General features: G+C 37.1%; 1 protein-coding gene and 1 non-coding gene across 2 annotated transcripts; both read right to left on the bottom strand.

Moving 5' to 3' along the window:
* Window positions 1-12,992: 12,992 nt before the first annotated feature.
* On the bottom strand, window positions 12,993-14,714 carry LOC119530274 (tubulin-specific chaperone A-like). Its single transcript, XM_037831428.1, is given in 4 exon segments — window positions 12,993-13,627; window positions 13,629-13,678; window positions 14,016-14,171; window positions 14,679-14,714. Coding segments are annotated over 4 exon segments (276 nt in total). The 3' UTR covers window positions 12,993-13,593.
* LOC119530755 lies at window positions 13,905-14,009 on the bottom strand. The gene has a single exon (XR_005216136.1). It is a non-coding gene; the product is annotated as a U6 spliceosomal RNA (small nuclear RNA).
* Window positions 14,715-16,927: the final 2,213 nt, after the last annotated feature.

The raw sequence follows: 16,927 nt of genomic DNA, 5'->3' as shown, positions 1-16,927 counted from the left end.
AAGAGTCTTAGAAGAAAATGTAGGGCAATTTCTTCAAGATCTTTTGATAGGAGGTGTTTCCTAGACCTTACACCCAAAGCTCAAACAACCAAAGAACAAATAGACAAATGGGATCTCCTCAAAATTAAACACTTGTGTCCATCAGTGGACTTTGTCAGAAATGTAAAAAAGGCAACCTACACAATGGGAGACAATGTTTGGAAACCACATACCAGGTAAGGGTTTAATATTCCAAATATATAAAGGGATCCTACAACTCAACAACAGAATGACAAAAACCCAATTAAAAAATCAGCAAAAGACATGAACAGACACTTTTCTGAAAATGAAATACAAATGGTTCAAAAACATATGAAAAAATGCTCAACGTCACTGACTATTAGGGAAATGGAAATCAAACCACAGTGAGATATCATCTCACACCTATCCAATAAAACAGAAAATTACAAGTGCTGGAGAGGATCTGGAGAAAGAGGCACACTTATTCACTGTTGACAAGAATGTAGAGTGGTGCAACCACTCTGGAAGACAGTGTACCATTTCCTCAGGAAGCTATGTATAGATTTGCCATATGACCCAGCTATTCTATTGCTAGGTATATACTCAGAGGAACTGAAAGTGAAGACATGAGTGGACATTTGTAAACCAATGTTTATCGCAGCACTGTTCACAATAGCCAAGAGATGCAAACAGCCCAAATGTCCATTAATGGATGAGAGAATAAACAAACTGTGGTACACACACTCAATGGAATATTTTGCAGCTGTAGGATAGAACAAAGACATGGAACATATAATAAAGTAGATGACCCCTGAGGACCTTATGTTGAGTGAAGTTAGCCAGAAACAAAAGGAAAAATACCATATGGTCTCACTAATATGATCTAACATTAATGAGCAAACTTTGAGAGTTAAAAGCTGACAACTCAGGCATCCAGGAGATAGAGGGTAGAGATCAGGTATTTGATACTGAAGGACTACAGAATGTTCAATAGGATTGATTGTATAGATCCAGAAATAGATAGCATAATAGTGTGTGATGGTAGCACAATATTGTAACTACACTGAACAAAGACATCTGTGAGTAAAGCTGAAAGAGGTGGGCTAGGAGCATGAATGACACCTGAGGTAAAGATAGAAGGTAAAGACTGGGACTGTTTGAGCAAAAACTGGAGCTGTCGATGATTGTGACTAAATGTACAAATATAAAACTGTTCTTGCATGTGGGAGAACAAATGAATGTCAACTATGCAGAGTGTTGGAAAGGGGATAGTATTGGGGAAAAAATATAATCAAAGCAAACTGGAGTCTATGATCAACAGTAACATTGTAACATGCTTCCATTAAATGTAACAAAGGCAATATACCAAAGCTAAATGTCTATGAGAGGGGGATATAAGGGAGGGATATGGGTTTCTTAGTAGTGGTGGTGTTGTCTGACCCTACTATTATATTGTATTGTATGTCAGTTTATTTTTCTTTTTATTATCTTTTTTATTATTCATTAAAAAACCTTTTATTATAGTAATCAATATGTTCAAGTGCTGACTGTGGTGATAAATGCACAACTGTATGATAAATGAACAACTGATTTTACACTGTGGATAATTATATGGTATGTGAATAAAACTCTATAAAATTGTATGGAAAAGTATAAACAAGGATAAAATTCCTGGGGAAAGCATGGAGAGAGGGATGTATGCAATTACTATTGGCTATGAGGCAGAATGGTATAGACTTTCTGGAGTACAGTGGGGTGGATCCACACAAAACTAAGTATGTGGGTGTCTTACGGTCCTGCAACCTCATTAGGGAGCATTTACTTGGAGGATCTGTAAGCAGGGACATGAATGGGCATTTGCACACTGGTGTTTATGGAGAGAGTATGCATGATTTGCAATTGGTGGAGGTGGTCTAAGGGTTCATCGACTCAGGAACAGAATGGTGAACTGTTGTGTATGCATAGAATGGAATATTGAGCAACTGTGAGGAGTGAAGCTGCAAGACATGCAATGAGGTGAATGGAACCTATAGACAGCATTTTGCTATGCCAGAAACAAAGGCAAACACTATAATGCCTCACCAATATGGACTAACTAAAATGTGTAAACTCAGAATTGAACCTTAGAGCACAGCCTATCAGGGGAATGCTTATTTTAACAGATTGTAAGCTCTTACAGCAGTCAACATTCATTCCTGAATTGTAATGGCTATTTCCAGATTCTGAGATTCTGATCATTTTGTGTAAAACCTGATCAATCCCTGGAACTATGGGTATCTTTGTGACACCTGAAACTCAGAGCTAGAACTCAGCAGATATGAATGTCAGTATTGGCACATTTAGCAAGTATTAGAAAAGCTGAAAAAGAGTTCAGACTTCAACTAGAGATATGAATGAAGCAGATGTGCTTAGGACTAGGGCAAATCAAGCCAAAGGGTAAAGGACAATACTGACTGCATTTTAAAACTTCAAATTCCATGTGAGACCAAGGGAAGAGATGTTTAGTTGGTGCAAGATCTATATTTCCTAAACAATGTAACTCATAGTTTGTTCAAATACCATAATTACATGGAACTTTTAATAGGAAGTGAGACCTGGTAAGTTTGCATATGTTAGTGTGAAGTAGAGACCCATCCCAAAGTAATTTGGATAGAGAATTAAAATATATATGCAGGTCCACCTTGAGGATCTGGGGGGAAATGCAGAGGTGTTGGGCTTCCTCACCTGGATTGTTGCCGATGTTCTCACAAACATCGAGGACTGGCAGGATGATGGGCTGAGCCCTCTATCATGGGACTTGCCTTTCTGAAGCTCATTACTGCAAAGGAGAGGTTAGGCCTGCATATAATTGTGTGTAAGAATCTCCCTGAGTACCTCTTTGTTGCTCAGATGTGGCCCTCTCCCTCTAGCTAAGCCAACTTGGTGGGTGAACTCACTGCCCTCCCCCCTGCAAGGTATCTAACACCCAGGGGTGTAAATCTCCCTAGCAATGTGGGATATGACTTCTGGGGATGAATCTGGACCCAACATCATGGGATTGAGAACATCTTCTTGACCAAAAGGGGGATGCAAAATGAATCAAAATAAAGTTTCAGTGGCTGAGAGATTCCAAATGGAACTGAGAGGTCACTCTGGTGGACATTCTATGGACTATATAGATAAACCTTTTTAGGTTTAATGCATTGGAATAGCTAGAAGTAAATACCTGAAATTATCAAACTGCAACCCAGTAGCCTTGACTCTTGAAGACGACTGTATAGCAATGCAGCTTACAAGGGGTGACAGTATGATTGTGAAAACTGTGGATCACACTCCCTTTATCCAAGGGATGAGTAGATAAATGGATGAGTAGAAAAATGGGGGCAAAAAAACTAAATGAAAAATGGAGGGGATGATTTTAGTGTTCTTTTTTATTTTCATTTTTTTATTCTTATTTTCACTTTTTCTGGTACAAGGAAAATGTTCAAAATATAGATAGGGGTGATAAATCTGCAACTATTTAATGGTATTGTAAACAATTGATTGTACACTTTGGATGACTGTATGATATGTGAATATATTGCAATAAAATTGAATTTAAAAAGAAGCAAAATCAGAAAGAAGACATTTCTTCCTCTTAATCTGCATGTTGTTTTCTGTCCCCTTTTCTTTGGAGTTCTTAATTTTTAATGAAGAGTTGTTTGTCTCAAAGCACACACAAAAAAATACAGACTGATAATCATAATTAAAAGCATATATCCAAAGCATACTCGTTGTTCCCATATACCATTTAGCAAGGAACCTAAGTCAATTTATTGAAATGTTTGTGTCTGACTGATATTATAAAACACCTTAACTTGGTCTCTTAAAATATTTAGGTTATTTATCTCTGTGCCAGACTGTTAGCATAAAGGCAAAATTGTTCATTGGGCATGGGCAGTCAGAGTATCTACAGCCTATTTGTTTTGCAAGACTATTGATGCTAAGCTGTCAACTTCAGCCTAGAGGGCCTGAAGACCATTGAGGGTGGTGTTAAAACTCTGTTTTATAAACTTAGATATATTTATAACTGCTCATTCCAGTTCATATGTTCTTAGAGAAAGAATGATGGTGTGCAAAAAGAGTGCAACTCTGATTACAGTATATCAAGGTATTGGGTGTATTAATCTTCTTTCATCAGTGAGGCCCAATGTACAAAAAGACCTAAAGTAAGCTTACAGACTGGCATTTAGTGTAGACAATATAGGCAAGACCACAGGATCCAGTCCAATTTACAGGCAGGTAACACAACCATGCAGTTACCTGCAGTTTATGAGGGAGATGCAAAATTTTAGGTTGTATATATATTACCAGAATAAAACATTAAAAAAACATAGGACTGTACAACGCAAACTGTAAACCTAATGTAATCTATAGACTATAGTTAATAGTACAATTATAATAATACTCTTTCATCAATTGTAACAAAGGTAACATACTCTTTTAGTTTGCTAAAGTTGCTGAAACACAGATACCATAAAATGGATTGGCTTTTTACAATGGGGATTTATTAACTTGCAAGCTTACAATTCTGAGCCCATAAAAATGTCCAAATCAAGACATCAACAGGTGATGCTTTCTCCCCAAAGACAAGCTACTATGGTGATCTTGGAGTCCTCTGTCACATGGCAAGGCACATGGCAATGTCTGCTGGTCTCTCCCTTCTCTCCCAGTTTTCTTTGCTTTCAGCTTCTGGCTGCTACATCTGTGGCTTTCTTTCTCAGTGTCTATGGCTTCCTCTTTCAGCATCTGTGTCTTTGTCACTGTGTCTTTCTCTGAATTTCAATCTCTTATAAAGGACTCAAGTAAGAGGATTAAATTCCTTCCTGAATGAGGTGGGTTACATCTCAATTTAAATTAAGATCTCACTCACCAAAAGATCCTACTTACAATGGGTCCACACCTGGGAATGGATTAAATTTAAGAACTTGATTTTCTGGCAGTATATACAGCTTCAAACCATCACACGTATTAATGCAAAGTGTTAATAATAAGGGGTATATGTGAACTCTGTATTTTCTGCATGATTTCTCTATATATCCACAAATTCTCTAATAAAAGATTGTTATATATTTTTAAAATAGCTCATTGAACAGAAGCAAAATCAGATCACCCACAGGAGTATTCTATAACTATTGAAACACAAAATTTTCTCTATAGTTACCCTTCTTTTGATCAAAGATAACCCCAAGAAAGATAATTCTTAATCATAAAAGAGGGCTAGTTTCATTAAATTTGGCCTGACTATTAGTTACATAAGTGAGTCATAATGGTGACTTTTTAAGTTTGCTTTGCTGGTAATTTTGAATCTCTATATTGGGACTTTTAAAAGCCTCTTGAGTCTAGGAAGCCAAGTCAAGAACTTGACACCAGATTTCACCTGCATTACTTACAGATTTTGATGAGTTTATCTTTCTTCAGTTCCTCAAAGTACTGTATGGTTCCTATGTCTGCCAGAAAGTAACCTTCCTTACTGACTTGTAAGGCTGAGATCCCCGGATCCAGATACCAGAACATTTTTTCCCAAAAGGATTTTGTAAACCTTGGCTCCATAAAGTCAACCTTAGTTCCTTAAAAGTCTCTGGTCATGGCAGGCAGAGCAAGATGGCAGCATAGAAAGGTATGGAATTTAGTTAGTCCTCTAGAGCAACTAGTAAATAACCAGTAACAACTAGTAAATAATCTGGAACAACTGTTGGGAGACATGAATGGAAACACATCATGCACTAACCTGGAATGGGTGGAGCAGCTGAGACTGCAACACAGAATCATAAGTAAAGCTCTGAAAACCCAGAGCTTAAGCCACTTCCCCACCAGACAGGGCAGGTCAAGCTGAACCACTGCTGTTTGGAAAAAAGAAACAAGTTACAGGGAAAGTAACTCAACCAAGCTCCAATTGTGGTTTTAATTAACACATTTGGACTACTGAATAAAGCTACAAGCATGGAACAGGAAGGGAAGCAGATTCCTTCCAGCAGGGAGGAGGCAGGGCTGTCAGGGAAAAAATAAATAAATAAAAACAGAGACTTTTGGGAACAGCTGAGCTCAGAATACTGGAAGACTGAGCTGTGTCCCAAGAAAACTGAGGGGCTAGGGACTGGCTCTTAAAAGGGTTTTTTTTCTCTTTTTCCATTTTTTTTCTCTCATTCTAAGCAGCCCATTACAGAAAGCCTCAGGCATCTTCAATTCCATGCTGGCCCAGAGCCAGAAAGACAAAGGAGGAATTCAAATAGAGAAGATAACTCTCTTGTGAGTGTGTCTTCCCTAATAAAAGGGGTGTGGGACAAGCTCAAGTGGCTGCCCTCCCCCAGAGAATTCAGACACCAGGGCCTGGGGATAAACAAACAAACAAACAACTTAAGCTTGGTTCTGACACTGTCAGCCCCTCACCAGGTCAGTGTCCACTGTGAATTAAAGGGACTGCATCTCTTTACACTGGTGGAGAGCTGCAGGTTGACAAGCACCACCTGCTGGGCTGGATAGGGAAAGCACAGAGTCTAGAGACCTCATAGGAAAGTCTGTCAATCTTCTAGGACTTACCCTCAGGGAAACCTAATACTGAATACACAACTTCCCCCCTGAGACCTGAGCCCCTCTGGTCTGAGAAAATCTGTTAGGGTCATTCAAAGAAACCAGATACCTAGACAACAGAAAATGAAAAATCACACTCGGAAAAAATGAAGATATGACCCAGTCAAATGAACAAACTCACACTTCAACTGAGATGCAGGAGTTGAAACAGCTAATTATTAATCAAATAAATCTCCTAAATCAATTAAAAAATGAATCCAAAAATCAATTCAGTGAGTTGAGGGAAGATATGACAAAAAAGATGAAGGATATAAAGAAGACACTGGGTGAAAACAAGGAAGAAATTGAAAGTTTGAAAAAACAATTGGCAGAACTTATGGGAACGAAAAGCATAACACAAGAGATGAGGGACACAATGGAGACCTACAGCAGCAGATTCAAGAAGCAGAAGAAAAGATTCATGAACTGGAAAATGGGACATCTGAAACCCTACACACAAAAGAACAGATGGGGAAAAGAACGGAGAGATATAAGCAATGTCTCAGGGAACTGAGTGACAACATGAAGCACATGAATGTACATGTCATGGGTGTCCTGGAAGGGAAAGAGAAGGGCAAAGGGACAGAGGCAATAATGGAGGAAATAGTCACTGAAAATTTCCCATCCCTTATGAAAGACATAAAATTACAGATCCAAGAAGCACGGTAAACTCCAAACAGAATAGATCTGAATAGATTTATGCTAAGACACTTAAAAATCAGATTATCAAATGTCAAAGATGAAGAGAGTTTTATGGAAGCAGCAAGAGAAAAGCAATCCATCACATACAAGGACAGATCAACAGGACTATGCGCAGATTTCTCAGTGGAAACCATGGAGGCAAGAAGGCAGTGGTATGATGTATTTAAGATACTGAAAGAGAAAAACCACCAACCAAGAATTTTATATCCAGCAAAGCTTTCCTTTAAATATTAGGGAGAGTTTAAAATATTCTCTGACAGACACTGAGAGAGTTTGTGAACAAGATACCTACTCTACAGGAAATACTAAAGGGAGCACTACAGACACATAGGAAAAGACAGGAGAGAGAGGTTTGGAGCACAATGTTGGGAGATGGTAGCACAATAATGTAAGTACACTGAACAAAGATGAGTGTGAGTACAGTTGAAAGAGAAAGGTTAGGGGTAAGTAGGACACCTGAAGGAAAGATAGAAGATAAAGACTGGGACTGTAGTGAAACCTAGAGCAGTCAATTATTGTGATAAAATGTACAAATATGTTCTTGCAGGAGGGAGAACAAACAATTGCCAACTTTGCAAGGTGTTAAAAGGGGAGTGGTTTTGGGGGAAAAATACAATCAATGTGGACTAGAGTCTATAGTTAACAGTAGCATTGCAATATGCTTTCTTTGTAACAATGGCAATACACCAAAGCTAAATGCCTATAGGAGGGAGACATAAGGGAGGGGTATGGGATTACTGGCATTAGTGTTTTTTATTTTTTTATAGTATTTTATTTTATTTTACCCTTTTCTTTTGTGGCTTTTCAGTTTCCATTTTTTCTTTCTTTTTCTTTTTCTTTTGTCCTTTTACTTTTTTCACCTCTTCCTCTTTCTTTGTGGCTGTGTTTTGTCTTATTTTTACTTTTCCTTATCCTTTTTATTATCTTTTTGTCTCAATTCTTTCTCTGAGTAATGAATATATGTAAGCGCTAATTGTGGTGATGAATGCACAACTATATGATGATACTATAAACAATTGATTGTACATTGTGGATGGTTGTATGGTATTTGAATATATCCTTATAAAATTGAAGGAAAAAGATAAACAGAGGGACACAAGTGCTGGAGAGAAATTGGAGAGAGAGACGTATGTGTTCACTGTTGGTGTGGAAGTAGAATGGTGTAGCCTATCTGGAGGACAGTGTAGTGGTTCCACAAGAAGCTAGGTATGTGGGTGTCACAAGGTCCTACAATCCCACTATATGGTGTATGACTGGAAGATCTGAGAACAAGGACACCAATGGACATTTTCACACTGGTGGTTATGGCAGCAGGATTCATCATTTGTAATGGATGGAAATCTTCTAGGGGTACATTGATGAACAGAATGGTGAACTGTGGTGTATGCATATAGTAGAATATTGAGCAGCTACAAGAAGGAATGAAGCTGTGAGACATGCAGCTAGGTGAATGGATCTTGAGTACAGCATTTTGAGTGATGTGCACCAGAAACAAGCGACAAACATTATAATGCCTCACTACTGTGGACTAATGACAATGTGCGAACTCTGAGAACTGAATCTTAGGGCACACTTTATCAGGAGAATGCTTATTGTAATGGTCACTAGATTGTAAGCTCTTGCAGCAGTCACATCTATTCCTGAGTTGTAATGGTTATCTGTAAATCCTGAGATGCTGAGTTCCTTGTTTTTAACCTGGTTGATCTCTGGAACTTTGGGTATCTGTGTGACACATGAGACTTGGAGCTAGAACTTGGCAGCTATGACTGTCAATATTACCCCATAAGACAACTGTTGAAACAGCTGAAAAAGAGTTCAGACTTTAATCAGATACATGAATAAAGTGGATGTGGTTAGAACAAGGCAAACCAGGCCCAAGAGTAAAGGACAAAATTGATTGGGTTTTAAAACTACAACTTTTGTGTGAGACCAAGGGAGGAGATGTTTATTTGGTACAGGATCTATATTTTCTGCAGCATCCTAGATAATTTAACCTGTATGATCAGTTTGTTTGAACACCATAGGTGCCTGGAGCTGTGAAAGGGAAATGGGACTTGATGAGTTTGCACAGGCTGGGGTGAAATCCCAATGCATCCCAGAGTGATATGGGCAGAGAGTAAAAGTATATTTGTGGGGCACCCTAAGGAACTAGGGAGAAATACAGAGGTGTTGGACTTCCCCGTAGTCCAATAACCAGGTTATTGCTGGTTTTACCACAAACACTGAGGACTGCCAATTTAGTGAGCCAAGCCCTTAATCTGAGGACTTTCCCTCATGAGGCTGGTTGCTTCAAGGGAGAGGCTAAGCCCACTTATAATTGTGCCTAGGATTCCCCACCCCCACCCCCACCCCCCCGAGAGCCTCTGTTTGCTCAGATGTGGCCCCCTCTCTCTCTAGGCCCACTTGTCAGGTGAACTCCCCATCCTCCCCTCTACATGGGAAATGACACCCAGGGGTATAAGTCCCCCTGTCAATGCAGGAAACAACTCCTGGGCATAATCCTGGACCCAACACTCTGGGATTGAGAGGATTTTCTTGACCAAAAGGAAGAGGAGAGATGAAACAAAATAAGGTTCCAGTAGCTGAGAGATCTCAAATGGACTCAAGAGGTCACTCTGGAGGTATTCTTATGTGCTATATAGATATCACCTTTTAGTTTTTAGTGTGTTGGAATGGCTAGAGGGAAATACCTGAAGCTGTTGAACTGCAACCCAGTGACCTTGATCCTTGAAGATGATTATATAACTTTGTAGCTTGCACTGTGTGACTGTGTGACTGTGAAAAGCTTGTGTCTCATACTCGCTTTATCCAGTGTATGGACAGAGGAGTGGGAAAATGGGGACAAAAATTAGATGAAGAATAGGGTGGAATGGAGGGGATGCAAGGATCTAAGAGTTCATTTTTGCTTTTATTTTTATTTCGGAGTAAGGAAAAGGTTTGGAGATTAATTCTGTTGATGAACACACAAATGTATAATGGTGCTGTGAATAATCAGTTGTACACTGTGGATGGCATAGGGTGGGTGAACATATCTCAATAAAACTGTATTTAAAAAAAAAGTAAAGGGACAATGGGGGGAGGAGGAAAAGGGGATATTTTGGATATTCTTTTTATTTTAATTTTTATTTTATTTTTTGGAGTAATGAAAATGTTAAAGGATTGACTGTGGTGATGGATGCACAGCTATATGACAATACTGTGAACAATTGATTGTACACTTCGAATGATTGTATGTTATGTGAATATATCTCAACAAAACTGCATAAAAAAAAGAAAAAAGTCTCTGGTCATGTCTGATTAATTAAGCATCATTCGCAAACATGACATTCCTGTCAAAGCCTTTTCTATATAACCAGTATCTCCATTTATGTCCTGTTAACAAAGAGGACAGATTCTGATTGAACCTATGCAAATAATTATATTGCCATAAAAATCATACTCAGTAAGAGTTTCCAAATGCTGTTGGGGTCAGGAAAGGAGAAAAAGATGAATTTTTTTATGTATTATAGATAGCTTAAGGGAAAAAAGTAAAGGATTCCTTGCATCCAGAAAATAGAACATTAAAACATCAGCAATAAACTAAACAAAATCCATAATCATTCTTTATCAGTTCATTCAGTCCTGGGTATTTAATCTTTATTCTCCTCAATCTTATGTTAACAATCTCATGAACCCATCAGCTTCTCCACTAGAATTCTGGAGATCTTGACTCAGTTCAGTGGTATGGTTTCAGTTATTTAAGCAATGCCACTAGAAGTCTCTGCCTCTGAGTACCTGGCATAGTCCTTTCCATGGGACTCTGAGACTGTCCTTTCTTGTTGAAGATGAAGCACTGTGGCCTGTAGCTGACTGCAGGTGTTTTCAGTGAAGCACCAGATCAAAAACTATCTGTAGATAACAAAAGACTTTAAAAAGCCATGATTAAATATTGCTGTTTTACAAAGGTGAAAGTACTGATGAGAGCTCATTAAATGTTTTTAAAAGAATAACTGAAATTTTGACCAATAACAATATAATGTCATCTAATATCAGGCAGATCAGTACTAGGACATCTCATGGACAGTGAGGATATTAACAAATCTCTAGGAACTTTATATAAGTTCTGAAATGTTTATATTAACATTTTACCCATGCAAATTTAACCTTTTCTATTTGATACCACTTCTCATTCAACTCAAAACACATAAAAAAAAACTGTCTATTTTTAGCACTTCTTATTTTACAAGCTGAAAGAAGAAATCCTTTGTGATTTTCTAGGAGCCTCTGGAAAATCCCAAAGACTGTTTGAGATCAAGGAGACATCATTTAGGCTTTGAATCAGGAAAGGTGAAAAGTCAAAAGTTATCAGGTTTGAACATCTTGTTAAATAGGATCATGGGTGATTGTGAAACAATATATGTTTCTAGATTTAACCAAAGTGATAATAGAAGGTTTTTAAAAGTAAATAAAGGAGTTAACTTGATTATACATATATAATACTTAGTTCTTTCAGCACTTTTGGCTCTTTGGAAGATTACTCAGATGGTTAAGAAAGATCTGTTACAACCTCATACTAAGAGCAGACAAATGATCTAAGAATTATTTTCATTTTAACAGAAAACCAAAATTAAGTTTTGTGTAAAGATATTGTCCAAAAAAAAAAGACCATTAAAAGCAGTACAAACATATCACCTTAGCCAAATTTGACCACAATAAATAAAATTCCTTTTCAACAAACTTTCACAATTTTCTAAATCCATTCAGATTTTTTCCTACACATTACAATTTCTCATTCTGCAACAACCAGCTATTTTACTTTAGGACAAAACTACTCTCTCTTTCCTTAACAAAAACACATCTTGCATACCTTATCTATTTAAGTTACCGAAAATGTCTTCAAACTGACATCCAACAGAACACAATTACTCTTGAAATAAAGTTCATCAAAATATTAACTCAATTTGATTAAACACAAATTTACATTTTTCATCCTCTTAAAAATCTAGTGGATATAATACTAGCTTATTTGATCAGTAAACCTGTATAAATTCAGGAAGAAAATTCCCAAGTAGAATAAATTTGTATGCTTATATTGTACTTAATATTGATTACTCAGAAGACATAGCTGTTTTATTAAACTAATAATACAAAACTAGTCCTTGTTTGCCAAAGGTTTGCCTAAATTATGTGAACTTGAATTTTTTAAACATTTAGTTTTTGTTCTACAAATATTCTTTTTCATGGGAAATATTAGACTTTCATTTGCCTTAATTTCTGGAACTTTAGAAGTTTTAATTTATATATAAGCCCTTGTTTATCTTTAAGCAAATTTGAATAATGTTCTTTTAAGGATTATTTAAGTTAATTTGGTAATATCATCCAAAGGCAGGAAAATATCACACATCAAATATTCAGACAAAAATTAACAAGCTTATACCTTCAATATAAAAGTTTTCATCCTTGAGTCAGACATAAAAACACAGCAGACATAAAAAGGCAGAAACACAAAAAACAGAAACACAAAACTCACTAGTTTATTATATAAAAGAGCTGTCTTTCTGTTCTTGCACCAGTCATATTTTTATCCAAACTTGGTCTTTACAAATGGGACAAGTTGAAGTTAATTGCTTAGCATGAGTGCTAAAGCTTTCCAATCTATATTTGTGAGCTTTTTAAGATTATCCTTCCCCTGGTGTACAATCTAATAGTAGCTCTTCCCTGTTTCTTAGGCCTATTTGGCCAGGATTTAGCATCTGAGGTTGAGCCCATCAGGTGGACAAGCCGATATAGGTCAGGTAACCCTGGATCCTATACACCCCAAAGAATTCTGAGTTCTTCTATGAATAATTATGGCTCTGAGTTTTGTCTTTAACCATGAGTTAAATGTGGCAGTGATCAGAATGTCACAGTGTGTGGAGTGCCTACTGTCAAAAGGCTTATGTCTAGCTTTCTTTTATTCCTCATCTTCCAAGTAAAAGAATAAATGAGAATGGTGGTTAGTAGGTCCAGCATAATTAGACAAAGGAGGATAAAGAGAAGGGGCTGAAGTCACAGCTGAAGTCAAGTCAGTTTATCTACAGTCCTACAGTCCTCACTTGTCTTGATTTCTGTTTTCCTAAGATTTTTTTTTAATTGGTTATTGTAAGAAGTTTTTAAATTAGACAAACACTTATTTGACATGTTAAATTGGGCTAAGAAAAATATATGCAATGGCATAAGAAGTATCATATTCTCATACTACTTCAACATGCAGAGTGGTCAAAAGTAATAATTGTGGAATGGATCCCAGGATTTAATGGCAAAAACACCCTGTATAGATAAATTTCAGGCTTCTAACTTCACTCAATCCAGTACTGAACATGTCTTTATATTCCTCAGCCTCTTCCAAGTCTTTTTCAGTTTCTAATAACTACAGATTGGTGTTTGCAGCTTCCAACCTGCACTGGCAATTTGGAATCATCATCTGGGATCCTTGTAGGATCTCTGCCCGCTTTTATTTCCCCACTTCCTAGGTATTTATTATAATCTATATGCTTCTTCCTTTGTTTTCACTCGTCCACATACATAAACATACTCAATACTAAAGAGAGCCCTGATGAGTGGTCCAAACACAGACATTACAAGTAGGAAGTCTGAAAAATATGGAATGCTTCATGAATTTGTGTATCATCCTTGCACAGGGACCATGCTAATCTTCTCTGTATGGTTCCAATTTTAGCATATTGCTGCTGAAGTGAGCACTTTGCCTGCTTTTTAATGGCATAGTTTTCACTACCTTCAGTTCTCATTTTTTCAGACTTTTCTTCTTGTTGTTTAGCTTCTTTTTCATGCATCACTTTTTCTTTGATCAATTGCTTCACCATACCAGTTTTGATCTTGATCTGATGTAGTCTCTTGGGCAACTCAGGAAGGAGGGGAGGAGAACCAGGGTAAGAACTCTTTTAATGAGGCTATGTTGGAATCACTAGTATCTTTTGATGCCTCTAAATGCCAATCAAATTATGTATCCCATTGCTTCAGAGATGAAGGATCCCTCATTTTCCAAACGTTTTCTGAGGAAAACTACTTTAACTAAACACAAACTACTCCATTATGGTCATTGCAATTCTAAATTAAGTAAAGTGTAACCATTTTGATAAAAATAGAAAATTTGGGGGCCATAGTTTTTAAACCTGTATCCAGCCAGCATCCCAGCTGGGGGATCCCCAGTTTCCAATTTTTTCAACAAAGAAAAGTCCATGTTACACCAGATCTCAAGTCTTTATAGTTTGACCTCCAGACTTTCACACTGCTAAAACAAAGTCAGTCAGATATCAGTGCAATTTATGGAGTTTGCATCCAAGAGGAACTTTCCCATAGACCTCTGGGCACCACAAGAGACCAGAGAGCACAAAGGGCTCAGCAGGTACCTGTTGCCTGGTCTTCTCGCTGCCTCCAGGGGCCATTGATTTTCTTTCAGATCACACTCTGACACCAAAACTGTTAAAATAAAATATTAGATATTATTATGAGAGTTTATTTGAGAAGTTTATGATTCATGAATTAGGCAGCATCCAATTCATACAATGGAAGGAGTGCCACCAAGAGATTGGAAAGGGGAAGCTTATTTGGGGTGAATGTGGAAACAAACAAGGAAATACTCTGCTTTACTGATGTTAAGTTTCCATTTTACATAGAGGAGATCTTACAAAGTGGGGAGCAGATAGTATGGAATGTCCAATCTAATAAACTCTCTCTCCTGCACCAAAACTTCCTTATCACCAGGTGTTGCTTATCTGCAGTTCTGTAGGGTAAATTACATTGCTCCATTTTCTCAAAAAAGAAAAAAAAAAACCCAGGCAGGTCAATTGTTTTTGTCTTCTGGAAAATCCTTTTTGGCCTTTTTTTCTCCTAGCAACACCCAACGCAGACAGCAGTTTTATTTTAACACTCTCATTACATGACTGATTCTTGAAGGCACAGATGGCATCACTATTTTAGCTGAAAAGCCTCAGGAAAGGAGCAGGGAAATTAGGTCTGTGTGTGAATGTACTAAGTCATTTACTCAGTCTATCTCACTATCCGTGAAACAACCCAAGAAGGGTCATATTTCTAAAGGACTTGTCCAAGGTCACATAGTTAGGAATTGGCAGAAAATGAACTTGAAGAATTGCCACATTCTTTTTTACCATATTATCTTGCCTTTTAGAAGCTAAAAACCTGATATCCTAATCTTAACCCAATTAACTACTAACAATTATTAGCTATAAGACTGTGAAAAAAAAAAAACTTAATTTCTTTGAAATTCAATTTCCTATCTGTAACATGCGGATAATATCTGTCCTGCTATGTCACAGAATTATTTTTAGAAAGACAGATGCAGAGAGAGGATGAGGTGAGAATGAAAGAAGTGCTTTGACAACTAAAACATAAAATACAAGTCTGCTATTATTAATATTATTATCTTCCACTTGCCAATATAGTACTCATATATAGTATGCAATCAAAAATTAATAACTGATTTATAGATTTAATGCAATGCCAATTAAAATCCCAACAACTTCCTTTCAGAAATAGAAAAACCAATAACCAAGTTTATTTGGAAGGGCAAGGTGCCCTGAATAGTCAAAAATATCTTGAGAAAGAGGAACAAATTGAGAGGTCTCACAGTACCTGACTTTGAAGCATATTACAAAGCTACAGTGGTCAAAACAGCATGGTAAGGCATCAAGATAGATATACTGACCAATGAAATCAAATTGAGTGTTCATAAATAGATCCTTTCATCTACAATTGATCTTTGATGAGGCAGTCAGGTCAAGGAAACTTGGACAGAGCAGCCTCTTCAATAAATGGTGATTGTAGAACTGGATATCCATAACCAAAAGAATAAAAGAGGACTCCCATCTCACAACTTATACAAAAAGTAACTCAAAATGGATCAGAGACATAAACATTAGCATTAAGAACATAAGACTTTTAGAATAAAACATAGGGAACTATCTTAAGGATTTAGTGATAGGAGGTGGTTACCTAGACTTTACACCCAAAGTGCAAGCAATCAAAGAGGAAATAGATAAATGGGTTCTCCTCAAAATTAAACACTTTTGTACATCAAAGGACTTTGTCAGGAAAGTAAAATGGCAGTCTATGCAATCAGAGACAATATTTGGAAACCACATATTAAATAAGGGTTAAGTATCCAGAATATGTAAAGGGATCCTACAACTGAATAACAGAAAGACAAACAGCCCAACTAAAAAAAAAAAAAAAAAAAAAACAGGCAATCAGGGAAATGCAAATCAAAACCCCAATGAGATATTATATCACACCTACCAGAATGACCATTATGAAAGAAAAAAAAAACAAAAACAGAAAATTTCAAGTGCTGGAGAGGATGTGGAGAAAAAGGTACATTTATTCACTGTCAGTGGTAATGTAGATTTGTGCAGCCACGCTAGAAGGCAGTATGGTTTTTCCTCAGGAAGCTAAGTATAGAATTGCCATGTGATCCAGCAATTCCATTACTAGGTATATACTCAGAGGAAATGAAAGCTAAAACATGAATGGACATTGTAAATCCATGGTTATAGTGGCATCATTCACGATTGCCAAGAGATGGAAACAGCCCAAATGTCCATCAATGTATGAGTGGATAAACAAACCATGGTATATATGT

Source organism: Choloepus didactylus, chromosome 3 (assembly GCF_015220235.1).
Source record: "Choloepus didactylus isolate mChoDid1 chromosome 3, mChoDid1.pri, whole genome shotgun sequence".
NCBI classification, from domain to species: domain Eukaryota; kingdom Metazoa; phylum Chordata; class Mammalia; order Pilosa; family Megalonychidae; genus Choloepus; species Choloepus didactylus.
The sequence above is the reverse complement of the archived record's forward strand: the minus strand, read 5'-3'. Positions and strand labels throughout refer to the sequence as shown.